The following is a 21938-nucleotide window of genomic DNA, read 5'->3' as shown; positions in this document are numbered from 1 at the left end:
AAGCTCAATATTTTTATGATATCAAAAATTAAATGCACAGAATAACGCAACGAAATCGTGATAGTAGGCAACACCGTGCGCTAAAAATCGTGGCCAAAAATAAGCGACGCTGCACAAGGGGCCATAAAGCCTGCATTGGCGCCAGATGGAGAGGGATTCTCGACTGTCACCAATCAATAGCAAGGTCATCGTCCATAGTCTGCCAATGGCAGGCCAGAGACACTTTTAATCACTTGAGTTCGTTCGCTACAGGACTCGTTTGGTAGTGTAAACTTGATCTCAAAAGGTGCTTGATTTAACTGTTTTTGATGAAAAAAAATTGCTATACATTTTTTTTCTTGATTCAATTGATGAATGCACGACCAAGTCGAATTTTCCACAAGGCCTTTAACAGTTTATTTATCGAAACAATTAAAAGAAATTGCAAATTAAGCTGGAAGATGCCGTGATTTAGTATAAATTATGAGAGAGAAAAGAGTGTTGCGCAAATTATGCGCATCGATTAATACTTAAACGATAAGCTGTGACATAAAACAAAAGCAGAAAAACTGAGAAGACCTCGGTAGCAGTGGAGGAGAAATTGAGTTCGTGTTTTAAACAGGAGATACGTGGGGATAGACGAGACCAGAGATACTTGATATTCTTTGCGTAGAGGATTAAAAACGTTTTGTTGCTTAACTCGCTTAACGTTTAATTTGGGTTTAGTAAGCTGCGATTAAATCAAACTCAAATTTAGCAAAATTCGATGTGCTTATAGAACGGGTTTAATATCCTTAACATTGCCGGGCATTTAAATTTTTTTTTTTTTTTAATAAAAAATGACTTTAGATTTACTTACATTTCTCGAGACTGGCGTTGCAAAATTTCAAAGCATCGTCCAATAAATTCAAATGCATGTAACTGGCTGCGGTTTCGTTAATTTTTTTAGCCTGCAAATCTGAACCCCACCATTTCTCTACTAAACGTCGTACAAGCACATCAGGCATAAATTTCATGCTTTCATTAGAAGTGGTTGCGGTACTGACCATACCATTTGCTCTGGCCGTTGAAGCCATTGTTGTGGTAGGCGTATCTGTTGTTGAGGCTACTGTCGTGGTGGTAACCGTTGTAGGCGATGCAGGCGCACTTAAGCGTAGGCGTGATTGAGTGGTGTTGGCTGGACTACCGGCAACTGGAAATGAAGGATTTGTTAAAGATGTGGCACCCAAAAAGCCAGGAGCATAAACATAAGATACATGACCGCCATTATTATTGGTACTAGTGGTCATGGTGCTGGCCGTTGTCATAGCTGTAGCGGTAGTGCAATGTTTCAATATCGTTGTTTCATTTCCGCAATCATCTCGCTGATATTTGGAAAATTTAATGTGGCATATGTTACACATGGTAATAGTTTCACAGCATTGACGACAAAATGTATGACCACAATTGGTGGTGACGGGTGAGCGTAAAATGTCTCGACACAAAGGGCACAATAGCGGATCATATTCCTCACTGAGAAAGGGACTGGAAACGCGTGAGAGATCTCTTAACGGGGAATGCAAATTATAAGCGGTATCTTCCTCTTCAGTACCGCCAAATGCAGGCATGTGGGTCGTTAGATTGCTGGCAATAATCTGCCATCCTTGCGTTAGCAGACCAGGATTTAAAGACTTATTGCTTTTTGAACCGTTATTGCCTAACTTATGATCATTTGTTGTCTTTGTAAGCGTAACGGTCGCTGTTATAGGATCCATTAATTCAATTTCGGAGTGCTCAGCTTTTCTGGAATTTAAACACAATGCACGCACATACTCGATAAGTGCTGTAGCCAATACATGCAATTTTTCCAAGGGTATAAAACCCTCCGGCTGTTCGCTCGCAATTAACGCATACAAATTAAATGCCTCTTGCAAACGACCATGACGCGCCAAGGATTCGCCCAACAGGTAAGAAAGCTGTAAATTATTTGTGGTTTGTCCTTGCAAGAATTGATTTGTCAATTGCGATGCGGCGCTCTGCCCACAACGGTCACCCATATTCTCGCTTGCTCTGCGAGCCTTCTTAGCAACCGTTGGCATCGATGATATAGCGGCCATAGTTGTTGCTGTGTTCGGGCTATTTAATCGCATCGATTTCAGCCCACGTTTACTGGCTATGGCACCTTTAACATAAAATCCCTGCGACAGTGGCATGATGCTGTCCCTTGATTTGCAAAGCAACACTTGTGTCTGATCGCGTAAACAATTTTTGATATTTCTGATTTGATTAACGACAGGCAAAGTGCAACTCGCTGGCTTTAGATTAAAGCGTAGGTTTTCTTGTGGTAATCTTTTCAAATTCTCTTTGATTAACGTATTGGCTAAGGGAGCAAAGTGGGGAGCAGTTGTTTCACTACGTTTACAACTAAGTTTACAATTCAGCAGTTGTTTGTGGTGTTTTCGTTTCTTTTTAATTTGAAATTGCTCGGTGGCACTCTTTGACATTATTCTACTTTCAGTGCACAAGAAAAAAATTTCTTTTCTTTGCTAATAATTTCTAATTTAACGAAAATTTTTGGAATATATTTTTTAAAACATTTTCAAGGCATTTAAAAAAAAAAAAAACAAAAAACAAATTCAATTCTTTTGCAACATTTTTTTCCTTTTTTTTTTTGCTTTGTTTTGCTTTGTTTTGCTTTTGTTAATAATAAAAATATTTTCTATTTATTTATCTGTTCTCACTTTAGAATTTGCAATTTTTTCGCTGCTTTTTCTTTTCAATGAATCTTACAATTGCAAGCTTTGACAACATCCAACGTTGGCTTCAACTTTCTTTCTGGCTATTTAGTGATGAGTGATTTTCTGTGAGAAATAGAGAAAAAAAAAAAAGAAAAAAGGAAATGTTAGAAAGCATTGCCTGATTGAATAGAAACTTTTACGTAATGTTAAAACTCAATAATAAAACACTTCTTACTGAAATCTTTGGTGAGTGTTTCCACACTGACACAGCAAACTTTTGCTTTGTAACATGCTGCACTAAAACAGCCATAGACTCTTTATTTATTTTTTTTTTTTTTGCATGCCATTTCGACATACTGCACAAAACATATCACAAATCTCTCATTTCTCTTCTGCATATCTCTCTTTGTTAAGGTTTTCTATCTAGCTGTTCGTATAAGAGCATGAAGAACGAATTTTTTTTTGCAAATTTTTGTTCTTTTTTTTAATTTTAATTGGCTGAACACTCACTCTCTTAAGCACATGCTATTATTATCTAATGTTTCTATTTTCTCTTCTCTTGCGGGCATATTGAAATCTTAATCTTATATAATGTATTGTATTGAATACGTCCGCAGAGTATGTCAACTTTTTCGTCGTCAGAAGCAGGATTCAAAGATTTCGTAATAACAAGAAATAAGTTTCGTAAGGCGCCTAATTAATTCCCCATTCCAAATAATCGAACTAATCGCTTATTTTCTAAACTTTGCTGATATTTGAAACTAAAATTTTTAACCTTTTTGGCGAAGAAAGAGTAAAACTGACTTTAACATAGATAATAATACATCGATAAAGATTAGTCCATTAGATTAGATTTCTCCTTATGGCAAAATACTTATGAATTGTAAAATTTTCATCAAACCCTTAATTTCTGAGTAATGTCGTTCATATTGCGTGAATTGTAATCATAGCTTAATGCTACAGAGGCAGGCTAGACCCAAAATATTTTCATCATGATAACAAATCTTATCAAGTCAATATTCGTACTCGAGATGATGTACGTCTTAGGGATTTCGTGTTTTCATTAGTCTGATTCAGTTACCTTCTCAAAACGGTTATTTCTTGTGTCGTAATAGGCTTACAATTATTTCACAAAATTCAATATACATTTAAAGTACAATCAGTTCATTATCTTGGTTATTGGGTCAAAATCATTGAAAACCATTTATTTATAAGAATGCCTACGAATGGGTTAACACACTTTCTAACCCTTCTATTTGATTCGTACGCATTGCAAAAATACTTTATCTAAATTTCTTTGGGGCGTAAGCAAGGAACATTATACTTTTAAGAGTCTTTTTTACTCATCAAAAATCAAACAAACACTATGTACAACTAAATTAATAGCTGAACGAGTCTAATAACGTCCCCTAACTTTTGGTGAGATTTTCGAAATTGTAAAACGGCTGGAAGCTTAAGTAAAGCGACAGCAAACATAAGAATAAATTTACTTAAGCGCCCCCCGTATAAGTAAGAATACTTTGACTTGGTCGCAGGAGGGTTGAAATGAAAATGAGTATAATTCCTCTCCAACTTGGTCTTGATGGGAAGGAAAGCTGTACTGCAAGTTCGATAAGTTGAGACCTACAGCAGAAATAGATCCCAAAACTGGCCCGAACTTTTAGTAGGATCTTAAAACACATTTATGGCTGACTAATTCTTACGGCCTATTATACGAAGTACAGGGGTTAAGAGATATACTTATTTTGCAAATATTGCTTTTTCTCTTTTGTGTTTTTTTGCGTCTTTGCATTGCATTGTCAATGCTGGAGGAAATCAGTTCATCAGTTCACAGAAATCAAAAGCCTGCACAAAATCAACCAGATCCAAAGTAGTCAATTTCGTATATGGACATTTTCATCATATATAGGGCAAGGAAGTAAGATAAGTCCAGAGGATTCAAATATGTCTTATCTGTCCCATGATTCAACATTTCGTACCGTAGTAGTACAGTTTATCAGAAAAACTGCAAGATATCCAAACAACAATTTTCTTACTCAATCGTAGTACGTAGTGCGAGTACCACTACGTTTGGGCACATCCATCACTACAGCACAATCAAGCGCTTGTCCTGATTGTCTGTTGTGCATTGGAAATGATTGAATGAATGGCGCGTGAAAAGAAAGGAAATTGTTGGAGTTATGTCGCTTGAGTTTCGAGAAAAACACACTCTAAAGTGTCTACGTATGTTGCCGCACTAGAAAGAACGAAATGATTTGATTTTTGATTATTTTTTTCTATTGTTCTGGACAAGTTAGATAAGTTAGTCCATTTATGGCACAAATGGAAAAATTGAAATTCTAACAATTATCCAGAGTTTTATTCTTGAGGTAAATTAAGAGAAAACTAAAATTGCATGCGCTGTAATGACATTGTGCAGCACGTCGGTCATTTCGATTGAATATTGTAAACTATTTATGTGTTTTTGTAACAAAAACTCAATTCTCAAAAATTCTTATTATTTTATAGGAATTGAACCACATTAAGACAGGCAAAAACAATGCAATGAGACAAGGCCCGCTGTTAAATGCCCTACACCAGTTCGCTTCATTCAGTTATTCATGTGGAAATTTGCTAAACGAAAAAAAAAAAAAAAAACATTTTGAATAGTGTTCGTCCTTGAGTCAAAAAAACACGTCAGTATACCAAGTTTCATTAAAATATCTCAAAAATTGCGGCCTATAGGTTGAATATAAGAACACTTTGCCGGCAGACGGACAAATACGCTTAAATCGGAATTGGAATGTGATTCGAAATCGATCGATATAATAAAAGGCAGACTAACATCAAGTTCTTCTGGTTGTTTCATATATTCGCACTAATCTAATATAAACATTTTAAGAACAAAGATAGGAAGCTAAGCGTTGAAGTGCGCATTGTATCCACAAACTTTAACACGTACCAAACCATAAGAGACATTGATTGGAAATGAAACATTATAAGATTAGAAGAGGTCATAAAATATGACTTTGAGTTTGATTATCTACCTCCTGTAAGTTAAAGGAGCAGCTCTTCACCAAAATACGTTGATAAAGTTGATAAAGTCATTTGTCGTTGGGAGCAAGAAATTGTAGATAAGATATAAATAACATGCATACGTAGCTGTAAAATAAATTACAATTTTCGCTAAAGTTCCAAAGAGATATTGAATTATTAACGGATGTAATGTAAGTAGGATTTTTTAATGATCTCGATCATTAAAGCACGTAAGACAGCAAATTTATATTCGATTAACACATGATTAGCCGAGTTAATGGTTTTGTTCCGTCTGAGTTGTTGATTAGATTAGTCCATTAGATAATATCCTTATATATACTTGGAATTCCATTTGCCTCATCCTTAGTGATCAATGAATGTCTTTCTTTCATAAAATTATTGACAGGTAGATGAGGTAGTTTTCTCAAATATTTTCATCGCTTCTTATTTTGTAATAAATCTTTTGATAATCAATTAAATATTTTTTGCATTGATAAGCAAAAAAAAAATATTTTACATTTTAAATGGAATATAACAATATGTGCATACACATGCCAACAAGTATATATATGTAGTTAGTTGTATATAAGAGAATCACAATAAAAGGCGACTACTTTGTGTTGTTTGCGTGCGTATGTGTGTGTGTGTGTGTGTGTGTGTGTTTCTGTGTACTTGTGCTTGTGTCCGTGTTACGTAAAAACACAACAATTCTAATAAATTGATTTCATAACAACAGTTCCAGGTACAAAAGTACGCAGTAAACCCAAATACTGTTATTTAAAACCGACGACAATAACAAAACAGTACAAGGCGAACTGAAAGGAAAACAAAAACAATATAAAAAAAAAGAAATCATTATTATTATTGTTCCATTTTATTAACAAAACACTCTACTGGAACATACACAAGTGGTCGCATACAAAACACACGCACACATTCTTATTATTATTATTATTATTATTATTATTATTATTATTGCATAATATGAAAATTAACACTGAATCACGTAGGCACACATCAGAAAAATATCAACCGTATATTTTATTTGTAAGTACGCTTTTGTTGTTGGAATAGCTGGTGTTGGCTTTTTGATATCAAACAAGAAATGAGAAACGAATAATACAACCTACTAAGCACTATGCCTACGGTGGTAAAGCGGCCGAGATAGAGAGAGACAGAAATAGAGAGAGGACGAGAAAGAGAGACTAAGAATTTGTTGTGTGCCTTGTTCTTATTTATTCTTCGTTCTTGTTTGTTTCGTGTTTGTATAGCAAAGTTAAAACAAAAAAATAAAAAAACTTAAACGACATAAAATTAATCATACCAAGTCCAACTTGTTTGTTTTGTTTGAATCGAAGAAGATCTCACACTTCACCTTACCAAGATTACTCTTTAGTAATCAATCTGTCTTTCTCACTGTCTCGCCCGCCCGTCCCATCATCACCTTTACTCCTTTCAGAAATGTTTCTTAGCGTTTGCCATCAAATTACTGCCACTCGATAAAGTATTGGTTTATAGGCGAACAAGAGAGCAAACTGAACACTGTTCGCTGAGAGACAAGCAAATCAAAACTAATGCTAAATGATTTTATTTTGTTTTCCCATTTTTTACTTTGTGTTTTTATGTTTTCATACAACTTTTGCACGTTTTTAGTTTTAAGATAAAAAAAAAAAAAAAACAACAACAACAACAACAACACAACAACAACAATACTAATAATTGTGCCGGCATTTAGAGCTGCTGCTCCCGCAGCAGCAATAGAAGCGATGTACTCAAGTGTGTGGCATCTATCTTGTGCTGTGTTGTGCTAATGTGTTTTTGCTTTTTCGCTATTTTTCAAACTTTTGTTATGTAAACAAAAATTTTATTTATTTATTTATTTATTTCTGTTTTTTTTTTTTTTTTTTTTTTGATTTTTCACAAAACGTGTAAGTTTTTTTATTTACTAAGAATTTTTTTATCATTATTAGGTTTTTTCATTTCAAATAGGAAATAAAAATTACAATTTCATAAAAATTCTTTTGAAAATTATTCACAAGTTTTCTTTAAATTAAGTTTATTTATTCGAAAATGTTACTTTTATAGACCACTGCATCCGAGTATGCGGTTTGTTGCACTGTTCGCCGCGTCCTCTGGCGTACATTCCTATAACACGTACACTCGATGTAGGTGCATGAAAGATATAGAAATTGTTGTTGTTGTTCTTCTTCTTCCTTTTTTTTTTGTACGCGCGTAATTTAAACATAATCTGTCACTCGGTGTGTTTGTATGTATTGCCTTTGCTCATCATATTTCTGCAATAGAAATCTTAGTTCGATGAAAGGTTAACTTTCAGTTTTATTGCTCAAGCAAAATTTCGTGTAATGAATTGTTACGAAAAATTTTTTCCATAAGCTGAGTCGTTCAAAATGGGGCGACAAGTAATAGTGGATTTATTACTTTGTTTGTGTTTCAGTTTCGCCCGGAATTTTGGCATTAAACATGCTGTCGCACGACCGTCTTCGAAAGGTTTCAACTCATAGCGCGCCTTACCTAAGAAGCCAGCTATTACGTTTGACTGTCATTTACTTTCAATGTTCAAATTAACGGAATAATGTGAAAGGCGTTCTACGAAGCACGGCGCCGGATGCCTCAATCAGTCAACGGACAAGTGTGTGGTTAACTAGCTCAAATACCGAGCTCATATTTTTTTGTATAGATAGCTTCTAAATTATTGGTTATTTTAATCACATGACCCGGCGGTTGGTTGTCCACTCGTTGCATTGTGCAAAACAGCACCAGTTGTACAAAAGAAAACTGAAATTTTATTGATTTCATTACTCCAAGTTCACGGTTATATGTTCATTGTGTTTAATAGGTTGCTTAATGCCGCAAGGCATTATCATATCCATCATCGAAGGTTGAGGCGTATATTGATTTTGTCAAAATAAGCAAGCTTCAAAAACCACCTAAAATATGAAGATTTTGGGCCAGTTCCCAATTCAGAACGCATCTGACCGCATACTTTTGTACATTTGCCCATCTGCCAAACTGTGAAGTATCCATTGTACATATGCTCGCGTGCGCCAAAAAGGTAGATTTCGCCTACAAATTTGCAAAAGCGTTTGAAAATGGCTCAAACAGGTCAGAGAACACTCGAACAACGCCCGCAGACTTATGCGGCCAAAACCGATAGCACCTTTGTTTTTCGCGTCTTTCGCTCGTTGCTCATAAATCACAACAGATATACGATAAAAATTGCCACAAATTTATTCTACTAAGAAAGAAAAAATTAGCCACGCCTACCCGATATTACAGAATATGCAAATTTATATATTTTTTTTTTTTTTGCAATCCTTTCTATAAAGGATAATTCTGATGAGTATAATAGACTCGATCGCACGCGCACATAACTTTCTTATTTGCTCGATATTCATAATGGATATGCGAATACAATTCGCGTGAATCGTCTCAAATGATTACCCAGGGGATCCTACACAGTGCTGGGTTTTTAAGGGTTTGTTGTCACTCGAATGTAGTGCCCACGATTGTTGTAATTAACTATAAACCTTTTCATAATCGTATACAATCATAGGAAAATATGAAAAAATCGTATGTATAAAACATGATTCATCAGTTTTGCTGCTTAAAAAGCTTAAATCACTTTAGATTTTCTTTTTATCACTTAGATTTTCTTTAAGAACATGGAATATCTTTAAATGTATAAAAAGCAAGAACTGTAGGTGGTACGAGTAAAAACGCAAATTCTACAGCAAGTCTTTAAAAGCCACGAATCAAACTTATAAGCATTTTATTGGATAACTTAAGGTAGAAGTGGATGCGAAACAATGGCGCGTGCATGACTCAATTTATAATTGATAAAATTAAAGAAATAGTATTCGGCATACAGGCAAATTTCGTCCGAAATGTCGATCAGAAAAATTTGATCGAAACGATAGCCGCCAGGCATAACCTGCTCAGTAAATGTAAGCATTTATGGCTAAACTGTTCATAGACAAAAATGAGTTCATACGTTAACGTAGCATGCCCGAAATATGCATACGTGCACCTCGTATATACGTAATAAGTACATGAAAAGAAAGTAAGATTGAAAACCAAATACTGATCGATTGACTTAATTTGGCTAAAGGAAAAAGTGAAGAAAAGTGAGAATCGTTTCGAATTCGAATTTGCTGGGTAAAGACCTGAAGTCGTAATTTTGATTTCAGCAATTTGATGGGCGACCGGATAGACATGACTTTCCCGTTCTAAGCGGTATGCAATGTTTATGATTTCTTTGAACTGTCCATCTATCCATCTATCTGTTTAAATAAACTTGTCGTGTGACTAAAGAGGTTACACAAATCCAGATACCCACTTACTCGCCCATACACATACATTTATATATATATATATATATATATGTTAGTTTGGGGAAAAAGAAATCCATTATTTTTTCGGTAGATGGCTGCACGGATAGATTTCTCGTAAAGTATCGATCAAACAGTTTCCGATACTGTACATTTACATACTGTACATTTCGCAGTAAAAAAATTTTTTTTGCCATTTTTTGTTTGGTGCATTCAGTTGTGAGTTACAGCGTTTTAGAAATGGAAGTGAACAAAGAGAAAATTCGGTACATTTTACAGTTTTTCTTTAACAAAGGCGAAAATGCAAGCCAGGCGGCTCAAATTGTGAATGGTGTTTATGGTTCCGATACTGTAACAGCCAATTATGTGCAATTTTGGTTTCGTAGATTCCGTTCAGGAATTTTTGATGTTAAAGATGCACCTCGCACAGGTAGGCCGGTCGTCGAAAATGTCGATAAAATCGGAGAAATGATCGAAGTTGACCGGCATGTTAGCAGTCGTAACATCGCCCAGGAGCCAAAAATCGACCATAAAACAGTTTTAAACCATTTACACAAAGTTGGCTTCAAAAAGAAGCTCGATGTTTGGGTGCCACACCAATTTACAAAAAAAAAAAATGACTGGAGATGAGAAATGGATCACATACGATAACCCTGTGCGAAAACGATCGTGGTCAAAGAGCGGTGAAGCACCTCAAACGGCCAGGAAGGTTTTGCTATGCATTTGGTGGGAATGGAAGGGGATTATTTATTACGAGTTGCTTCCATATGGCCAAACTGTCAACTGTCAACAACTGGACCGTTTGAAGATAGCGATTGACCAGAAACGGCCAGAATTGGCCAACAGGAGAGGTGTCGTGTTCCACCAGGACAACGCTAGGCCACACACATCTACAGTGACTCGCCAGAAACTTCGGGAGCTTGGTTGGGAAGTTTTAATTCATCCGCCATACAGTCCGGACTTGGCACCAAGCGATTATCATCTTTTTCTTGCATTGCAAAATTTCTTTAATGATAAAAAATTGGAATCTAGGGAGGATTGTGAAAATCGACTACTAGAGTTTTTTTGCAAATAGAGACCAGGACTTCTATGGGAGAGGCATTTTGAAGTTACCTTTAAAATGGCAACAAATCATACAACAAAACGGTGCATATTTGACCCAATTCGGACAATTCGAAGCATGTTAAATAAAGTCCTGCAGTTTATATAAAAATAATGGATTTCTTTTTCCCCAAACTAATATATTTATTCACAGGCCTATATAATGCACATTATCGGAAATTGGGTATTTATGTTTACAAAATATGTTCCAAGAGTGTTCCATAGATAGGGACACATTAGAAGGATTATACCGTATATATGCGATTACAATATAAAGTTTAGTGTTTGGGTAATCGTTATTGAGACAATACTTCAATTTAATTCATTCTGTTTAATAACCCGTTCAGGGAGGCAATATATTTACGTTAAATTTAACATTTGAAATAAAATTTTGAGACCGTAACCGCAATAAGCGAAATATCATTGTACATAAGAAAGGAGTATAAATGCATGCGATTTCATGTTAATTAAATACATGCTCAAGATAATTATGATAATTATGGATATAAAAACAAAGAACGACATAATACTGCCTTAAAGTTAAACCTATTAAACCTATTGGCACGATTTAAATTTAGCAAAATTTACAATATATAATATTTTTAGCAGAAATTAGATTTGCACTCATGAATAAGGCTATGCGTCACCAAAACATATCATATAATAATCAGTCTGTAATAGTACTTTGGAATTTTTTTTATGTATTTCCTTAATATGTATACATTTAAGAGAATTGCGGGCATCTGCGGTTGAATGCAACAGCTCAGCAGCACTTTATTTCATTAAACTTTAATAACAAAGAAATGAACAAAACGTACATCGGCGAACAACAGAACGCACGATCAACTCTATATGGCAACGGTGACCAAGCTGCGGTTCAAGAATCTTTTATGCGTAATTTCAGTTTTATTATCGCGGCAATTTTAATTTTTAATACAAATCCCAAGTTGAGTTTATGCATGAATTACTTCGTGGAAAAAATAATTTTCCATTATATAACTGAAAGGTAATGGGGTCTAAGGAACTGAGAGATAATTGAATTATTTTGAGGATATTCCAAGGATATCTTGATGATATATTAACATGGCGAGACTATGATTTAAACATATAAATATAGCAAACTATAGCTTAATGAAAGATACTTTAAATGAGTGCAGCTTTTTCGACCATATCTACAATAAAGTTTGTAAGGAAAGCCTAAAATGTCAAATAATGAAAAGGCATTGAAATGTTGACATTTATTATATAAATTTTATCATTTGGCATAGGGTAAATATAAGCTTTATTGTGATAAAGACGTTTGCCCACCCCTGCTATATAGAACAACAAGGTTATCTATCTATTCATTGCATGTAGGCACGTACAAAACATGTTATGCAAGTTAGACCTCAATCAAATAATATATACATGCGAAAAAATACACACACACATAAATATACATATATACATTTATATATGCATATATGTGTATAACCGTATACATATAGAGATACATAAATACATGGACGCATACGTTGTGGTGCGCGCTTGTTGCGTGTGTAAGTCTTTTTTTTTTTGTTTTTTATAAATTTGTTTTTAATTTCAATAATTTATTTTTAATTTTACATTGAACGGCCGCAGTAAATGTAAATGCAGCGGTAACGACAACTGCCGCCGCATTTAAAAAAAACAAGTGTATGCAAGAAAAATCATTTATCACAAATCGGACACACGTACGTGCATATGATTTACTTAATATTCACAATTTGATAGTTCACTTGAGCCCAACATGCACATATATATCCATGTGTGTGTGTGTGTGTGTGCGCGCGTGTGTGTGTGTGTGTGTATGTGTATGTGCATAAATAAAATGGGCATTTATTTATTAAAACTCTCCGTTTTAGCATAAAAATTTTCTTTTCACTTAAGAGCATTACTCAACTCTAGTGTGCTGGCGTATGTATCTGAGCACAAAAAACACATATACATTCTTGCATTATAATGAAATTAAATAGTTAAAAAAAAAAAAAAAAAAAAATTATACACTAATCGCATACATATATCAACAGTGATGTGAAAGAACAGCTACCGTTGCTTTCTTGATATTCGGTCATCTCTTGTTAAGAGCGATTACCTCAGATAAATCTCAGATGATTTTTAATATTTGAAGTCTTGCGAGAAGGAATTTATAAGAAGAAGTCGTTGAGGACTAAACATGGAAATTAACCAATAGAAGATAATATACATTACATATGAGATCATCAATCTTTGCGATAGGATAGGAATAGAAGATACATTAGCTGATTAGCGATAAACGATAAACTCATCCTATGCATGCGTTATGTTTCGCTTTTCATGCCCTCTTACCCTTTTATATATATAATAAGTTTCATATAAGATACATAGCAAAATATAAGAATCCATAAAAAGTATAAGAGCCTAGTATCCTATTGGAGTTTCTTCGAACTCTTTTTAATCTGTCTGGCGAAAACGCAATTTTTCCCACTTTATGAATAAGCTAAGTAAAGATTGTACAGTACCAGTGACTTTTGAAAACAAAATGATTTAAATTTATTTATTGTTTTCTCTTTCTTTCTTGTTCTTTTTGTTTTTAATCTTATTGGTTTATATCCGAGTGTAGCTCTTTGAGGAGGGAGTTCTAAAGGTCTATCGGTTATATTTGCGAAGGCATGCTATAATGAGACATAAAACTGAAATCAAAGTCTGTCACGAATATGATGGTTAAGTTATTTTCCGGCAATTTTTTTCACAATACTATGCTTTGCTTCTCCGACAAAAATTTTATATGTACATATGTATATATAGATGTATATATATGCATATATATATATATATATATATATATATATTAATAAAAATTCGTTGCTCGTCGTGTCAAGTTGAGAAATAAACTGAGAATTATTGTAAATTTTGTTTTATTCCGTATGTTTTCAGTTGGTTTGGGGTGTGTGTGCTGCTGGTGGGTATTATTTGTTTTCTTGTTGTTGCTGTGTTATTAAAATGTGATACGTAATGTTTGTGTGTTTGTGCGGAACTGTTATGAAATCAAATGAAAAGAAAAACAATACAAGAGCAAAAGAAAAAAGTAATCTACTACGATACTAAAATCAATTAGTTTAGCAAAACTATTCATATTTATATTTATATATATAAATGTATACATTTTTAAAAACAAGAAAAAACATTCATTTAAATTAAACATTATGAAAATGTGTAAAATTTCCCACGATTATGAAATTTATTATAAAACTTTTTAAAAAAAAAAAAAAAAAAAACAACATCAACAACAAACACAAAAATCAATTAACTATGCATTCACTGCCAATTGATATCGTTTACTTAACCTTTATAGATTGTCGTAACTCATGTTACGTCTCCATACGTGTATGCGGTCCGTATGTGAGCATCTACTCGTTAACTTAACGATAATCACATCTTTAGAATTGCTAACGTACTACTAAATGAAAATTAACAATAACAACAACAACAACAATAATAATCATAACAACAATGAAAACGACTACAACTGTTGAGCAATCATTTATTGTATAACAAATTTTTACTTAAGTTTAATATACAAACAGGTTTGTAAGCTACAAGTTATGCTATTCTAAGGCGAATTTTGCATACTCTACGCCTTCATTTAAAATTTCAAACATTTCAACCTTTTCTTTTTCTTTAGTGCACTGCATGTCCAGTTGTATTGCGATATAAAGGAATCGCAGCCTAATCGATGTATGCCTAATCAGCCGGATAGCTATGACCAAAGATTTGAACCTGCGAACACCGATCTGATAGTCGCGATGCTTAACTACTCGCGCAATTAAGTTGTTCCAAGAAAGTGCTCCCAGTTGTGTACGTACCGTATACAGGGAGGATCTGTCTCTCTCTCTCTCTAGGACACGTGGGGATGATTTAGTTTTATTTCGCGTATTTGCTGGACATGGTAATGAATTGCAGCCCAGCGCTGCAATCTAGATGCTTAACTAACAGCTGTGTCGCTGTCAGAGTCCAATGTCTTATTAATTGGCTAGGTTGTTAAACAATAGCGAACGTAGGAGAACACTATTACTTGTGCAAGCGTAAGCAGAAGAGGTTTGCCTTTAAAGAGACAAAGCTATAACGAGGTATATGCGGAAAATAGAAGGAGCTGACAGGAGCTAGTTTAGCCTAGTGAGGTTTGGTCAACTATCATTTCGGGCGAACATTTAAAATTACTATTATAATTCTACGAATATTCGATTGATAAAGTCATTGTACCAAATACTATGAAATATTGTCTTTTTTTAGCAATTGTGGTACCGTTTTTGTACTATTAATGCTGCTTCCATAATCATGTCCAGTGACATCATACCGCAAGTTTGAAAATATGAAAACTCATTTTCTTATATGTAGCTATTTACGTCTCATCAAAAGATCGTTTAGGAATGTTAGAGATTGAATATAGGTTAGGTGCTTGTCAGGCCGCTGGAAACGCTGCTAGTTTTGCTAATTCTAAGAGGATACGGCATGTAATGGATAGAAAAGCCGAATCGAATAGCATCGTTACCCTTCATTTCGCTTTGTTGCATGTTCATAGGATGCATCGTTTCCGAGCTTGCCACGATTCGAAGGAGCTCGGGTCAGCATATCACTTACTCTTCTATCTTTTTAATGCACAATATCGTAGACTTCTTGACAATTATTTTTTGAGAATATCGAAACAAAAAAGAGTTCAAGATCAAGGAATGACTAAGGGGATCTGAAAACCAACACACCTTAAAACACCTAATAAGTGAACGCCTAGGACGTTAGTAATAAAACAACAAGTTCTGCTACGTTTATTGTCTGACGACGATACGAACCAGCGTATCTCCCGGTGTATATCGGGTACGATGGCTACGGCGTGATTACCATGCAATGGAATGTTTCTTTACTAATTTTGCTCCGCCCCATAACTTAGATAAAATGTTCTTCATAATTTTGTTTGATTTTTATTAAAAAACACGTACGCCCAGTGTGCGTGAATTTTATAGCGAAACAAAAAAATAAAAAGATCAAAATTAGTTTTAATAATTTCGTAATTTATTTTCCGTGATGAAATCTTGAGCACCATTCAAGTAAAGAGAAAATCAAATGTAAATATCCATTTATTCATATCCCAGGCGATGCAATAAATATTCTTTCAAATGTGTATAGATGTGCGACAGACAGTTCTTGATTGTGAACGGTTAGTAAGCTATTTAAATGCCTTTGCCTTAGTCAGATGCCGACATCTTATTTAGAACATTACGCTTATTAGAGAACAACAATGTTTAGTTAATTGCTTTTCTTCTCTTTCTTCCGATATGCATTCTTAATTTTAAAGAACAAAATAAATTGAAGAGTTTACACTATAATCAAAATCTATAATATGTATACGATATTCTTCCGGGATAGTGCAAGCAAAGAAACGGAATGTCCACGATTCAACGATAAGTGAGGGAAAATCGAAGCCCTTATAGAAGAAGTAATGAATTTCCATAAACTAATCTCCAGTGATGCTATGATCATTGGCTTTGTAAAATTTCATTGAAGGCGACTGTGCGGCCGGAATGATCGAGCTAAGAAGAGCTGAACATTTTCTCAATACACCTGAAGGCAGCGAGAGGTCAGAGAGTTCTCCCGACTTAATAATTGACGATAGTTCATTGAGGATTACCGCTTTGCATATGATAAGTAAATCAATAATAATAATAATCATAATAATAATCATCTTATATATGTTTGTGTGTGGGTGTGTGCTTGTGCACAAAAAATAGCACTCGAATTATATTTCGCGTTTATTTTCTATTTTGTATAGCTTTGACATTCCATTATATAACCATATCAATGAAGGATGACGATATATTAATTTTATCATGGCGGTTACAACACTAGACAGTAAAAGTAATCAGCGTGAGCTTCTGAGTAATTTTAGTTTTATTTATCAATTGTTTGAAATCTAGATGTTGGAAAGCCTGAGAAACACAGCCGAAGCTCGCTGCTCCCATCCATTTTTATGCGCATCGCCGAAGGACATGTGATATATTCGTTTTGTCAAAACATTTCCACCACCCTTCACAGCCTCCCCCCACAAAGTATATATATTGTTTATTAGCATCAAATTCTACACCATTTTAAGGATGTCTCGCTGCCCGTCTGTCTGTCTGTTTGTTTGTCTGTCTATGTTATTTATGGGATAAAACTTTTCTTGGTCGCAAAAATGAAGCTTCCGACTTAAAATCCGATAGAAAGTTTAGAAGATCTTTCACGCAATTTGATATTGAAAAAGAAATAAATCAGTCGAGGGACACGGCCACGCGACCACATAATCGGGAGCCAACTCTGTTTTCAAAGATAAAAAGAATTTTGTTTCTTGCTCGATACATATAAACCTAACCAGGTACAACCAGAAAAATTTGCATTTGTATTGTTTGAATTGACCTACACTAGCACTTGCAAAAAATTTTTAAAAAAAATTCTCCCACAGCTATTCAAGATTATAAGTGACCAAGTTCCTATTTTTTTCACTTGCTTGATAGATTTTCTGCTTATTATTACAATATGCATTACTCGCATGATGATGTAGTATCTGCCCAAAAATGTGTTAATTTCCATATAAAAATGGTGGAGTCCATCATCTGGATGATTCGTTTTTTCTTAGCTGTATCATCAATTGGATATCAAATAAAAGCATTTGGAGAATAGAAAGAAAGACAAGATCAATGTGTTAACGGACATCGTCACCGTATACAATGGATAGAGGCGATAGATCTAAAAGATTCGGTCGCGTCTGAATATAATTATCTTACTTGTTAAGATACAGAGATCTTCTTAAGAAAAGAAAAAAACTGTTTATGGCCATTAAGAAGGGGCATTTTTGGTTGCTCCTTAGCTGCCGTTTTCGATTTTCATTATCGATTTGATGTCAATAAAATAATTAAAGCTATTCTAATCATTTCACTAAGAAGACATTGTACTAATAATGTTTGCCAGTCAAAGGTTAACGTTGCAAATCACACCAATCAAGATTAGCCAGCAAATGTTGAAAAATTCATTGAAATATTAATTAAAGCAAAAGCAACGTAAAAAAAAAATAAATAAATAAATAAATAAAAGTGAAGGAAAGAGAAAAAGAAAAAAATGAAAAACTCATCGGTATTATTATATTGGATTAAGTATTGAAATCATAACTGCAATCAAATCGCTCTCAACGATATAGACAACTCAGATGCCTATAAACGTAAGAGTGCGAAGGCTGAAGTATCCTACATAGTTCAACTAAAATTGTAAAAAGATTGCTGGCTTTAAGGCGATGAGCAATTTTATGCAGAGCATGAGCTGACAAGCATACCTTGCTATTAAGTAATGAGCTGGAGAGATAGAAAAATGTAGAAAGATAGACAGACAGATAGATAGATAGATAGAGAGAGAGAGAGAGAGAGAGAGAGAGAGAGAGAGAAGTGCCAGTTTTTTTTTTTTTCTTAAAACTGGGATCCATTTTAATTATTAATAAATTTATGATAAAACTAAAAGGGCTGCGCTTTCTTTTCGGCTTTTCTCTTCTCCTTTTTTTTTTGAAAGAGGAAAGATTATGGTTAGAGAATAAAGGAAGAAAACTTGGTCATAAGGATTATCTATTCTTAGTACTCTTCGAAATACGATTTATGAAGGGCCTACACCACCGTTATTTTCGTCAAGAAGATTAAATACCATATCGTAATCATTCAATTCTTAGAGTCTCGCGCTTTAAAAAGTTCTCGCATCTTTGAATTCCCATTGGAAGATGTTGCCTATTTGGTCTAAATAAATAATCACAATATAATTGATCGCCCTATATTGTGCTTAATGCAAAATTGCCAACTTAATAAAGAGAAACTGTCTTCTTCTTCTACTCTTTTTTCACATTCTGGGAATTAGAGTATTTTTAAGTTTGCTAACTAACTGTGAATAACCCTCCCATGATCTTGGCTAATTGCGGTTATGTTAACATAGTAGTAAGATAATGTCCAATAGTATATAATATAATATATAATCTTAATTAGTTATCATACGAAAGAACTGAACTTCGACAGACTCAATCGATCAATACCTCTAATCACAGTTGCTGCGTGGTTGTACAGGAAAGCGTGAAAAAGGCCGATTACTTTGCTTTAAGGTTTGCTTTAAGAAGTTTAAGAAAGGTTTCAGCTCTTCGTTGATTATATTATCACTAACGAAAAGTTATTGATGAATTGTCGCAATATTATTGTGTATACAGTCATGAAATGTTATTTCATAACATCTGGAGATAAATGAGGCAAACCTTTTTCGCCTTCTTATAATGTGGCTCCCATAAATGCCAAAAGCAAGAGAACATAATCAAATTTGGCGTTTTTTATAAACGATAAATCGCGAATGCTGGGAGCATTGTTGTCAGCTTAAACGGTTTCTTATCTAAATGTTTCGACCGAAAAATTGGAAAGAGTTACGCAGCACTGACACATCTCAAACCCATAAACGAAAATAATCCGAATAAAAATGTAAACGCTTATACCGCCTAAAGATAAGAATTCATTAAAACTCTCCGAAATGCCCCAAGAAAAATAAAAAAAATAAAATCGGAATGAAAATAATAATAAAAAATAAATAAATGAAAAACTAAACAACAACAACTTATAGAGGAAAAAAACATTGTGTTTGTTGGTTTGTAGATGAGATGAGACTTAATATCGCGTAATGTGTTTATAAATATAGCAACACGTAAGTTGTGTTTATATTTGATGGTAAGAAAAACAACAGCAACATTAACGGTTCATGTGCATAAAGACACCCGTAATACCAGGAGACTTTATCGGTATCATCATAATTGCTAGAAACGTAACAATTTTTTGCTAAATCTTGAATGAAAATGTAGAAGAAAATAAATAAATTTTTTTTTTTTTTCTTTTTACTAAGTTTGAGTCACCGTATTCTCAATAATGTCTCACATCTCTTTACGTACATAGAGAAATGATTTCATAACGACTAAGAGTGTGCAAGTTTCCCTGAACTTTTCTCTTTCATTGAAAATGCAATGCAATGAAACGAATAAAAAAAAAAAAAAAACGAAGAAATAAATTGAATTGAAAAGGAAAGAGATTCTCTTGTTTTTCTATTTGTTGATGGTTGTCGTGTAACTGGGTACAGGCGAGAGCTAATAGCAACGCCAGTGTTACGCTCGCTGTTATTATTAGTAAATTGAAGGAATTGAGGTTGTGATGTCGTAACACATACAGACTGCTTTCATAATGTTAGCTGTGCTATGCTAGTCTTTGCGTTTACATTCTCTTTGTTGCTCATTTGCGAGCAGAGGTGCCCCACACAATGATGTCTGTCGCTACGGACGTGGTCGTTGCTTTTGTAAGCGCAAGCAAAATGATTTTATAACTGTTTTTCTGCTGTTTTATTTTTTATAATAACAAGACACACACAAACACACACAGTCCACCCAACAGAATATTTCCTCACCACCCCGAAAGCACTTGCATAATTTTTCTGAATGAAATTTTTACCTTTTCTTCTGTTCTTCGACGTTGGAAAATTTACACTTGATGAACTTTCTGAGAATAATATCTGTACATATATTTACATATATATATATATATTTATACATATATATATATATATATATATATATATTTATACATATATATATAAATATATATATCAGATAAATATGTAGCCAAGCACATAGATACGCGCACACACACTCACACGTAGGCAACGCATGGACAGGTGTACACGTAACACGTTAGTAATCCAGATGTGTTGTCCGTTCTAAATGACAGGCGATACTCTTTAATTTTTTGATTTTATTATTTTTCCTCCTATTTATTAAAAAAAAAAATTTTTTATTTTTTTTTATTTTTTAGTTTAGGGCGTAACTTGTTTTGTAAGATACTTTTTTACGTAACTGCTTTGAGCTGTTTGAAGGCTTTTGCGTAGAACACCAGCCAAAACATAACAAAAAACTTTTTTCTTAATTGATTCTTAACACACACGGATGGTCAACGAAATATTTTATTTATCTATATTATTTTTAACTTTATTAAAATATTTTTTCTTCGATTCTTATTAAAAAAAAAACATGAAACAAAAACTTTTCTTGTTCTTTGTTTTTGTAAATAATTATATGAGCTCACGCACACACGTGCATACACATATATATGTATATATATATACACATAAATATATATATAAATATATAGTATATGTACACACAGACACTCATACACACACACAGAGACACACACACGCATACTCGTTAACATAATTTACCAAGCCGACCGATGTTTTTATATTAAGTTGGGTCTGCAGCGCTTATAAAATTTACTTTATGTTCAACACTTCTTAAATGTTAAGCGCGTTTCGCGTTTACTTTAGTTTATACAAAAAACTTTTCTACTGCATATCAGCGCCGTTGCTGTTGAGTGAATGATACCACAAAACAAATCACATCCGTACGTGGCTCTTAGTTAAGTGAAGCATACATAAACCTACGTTGCCATCATATTTCTCTTATTCATTTTCTCTCATCTCTTTCTCATATAATGTATTCAACTTTATATATGCAGAGAATTATTATCCATGAGCAGTAAATGGTTGCTTGTTTATTATATCACTAAACATAGCGCTATGTTTCGAAAGAGTTGTTGTTACACAGTTGTGTAAAGAGCACACACACTGAATGTTGTATTTCTATGAGTTTTTAAAGTGCATAAGTTTTAACGTTACGTCACGACCACTACACTATCAT

The 21938-nt window shown here is 33.9% G+C and overlaps 1 protein-coding gene and 1 long non-coding RNA gene across 2 annotated transcripts; both read right to left on the bottom strand.

Moving 5' to 3' along the window:
• Positions 1-338: 338 nt before the first annotated feature.
• Positions 339-2552, bottom strand: LOC119643852. The gene has a single exon (XM_038043353.1). The coding sequence runs from the start codon at positions 2460-2462 to the stop codon at positions 831-833; it is 1632 nt and encodes a 543-aa protein (XP_037899281.1). The 5' UTR covers positions 2463-2552; the 3' UTR covers positions 339-830.
• Positions 2553-2666: 114 nt separating this feature from the next.
• LOC119643851 lies at positions 2667-21615 on the bottom strand. The gene is made up of 3 exons (XR_005248455.1): positions 21461-21615; positions 20695-20755; positions 2667-2819 (listed from the first exon to the last, which is right to left on the bottom strand). It is a non-coding gene; the product is annotated as an uncharacterized LOC119643851 (long non-coding RNA).
• Between the last annotated feature and the right edge of the window lie 323 nt (positions 21616-21938).

The sequence above is a fragment of the Glossina fuscipes genome, unplaced genomic scaffold, assembly GCF_014805625.2.
Source record: "Glossina fuscipes isolate IAEA_lab_2018 unplaced genomic scaffold, Yale_Gfus_2 65039, whole genome shotgun sequence".
NCBI lineage: Eukaryota > Metazoa > Arthropoda > Insecta > Diptera > Glossinidae > Glossina > Glossina fuscipes.
The sequence above is the reverse complement of the archived record's forward strand: the minus strand, read 5'-3'. Positions and strand labels throughout refer to the sequence as shown.

Excerpts from the sequence above, each read along its gene's own strand:
- LOC119643852 (XM_038043353.1), bottom strand. The coding sequence starts at position 2,462 with ATGTCAAAGAGTGCCACCGAGCAATTTCAAATTAAAAAGAAACGAAAA.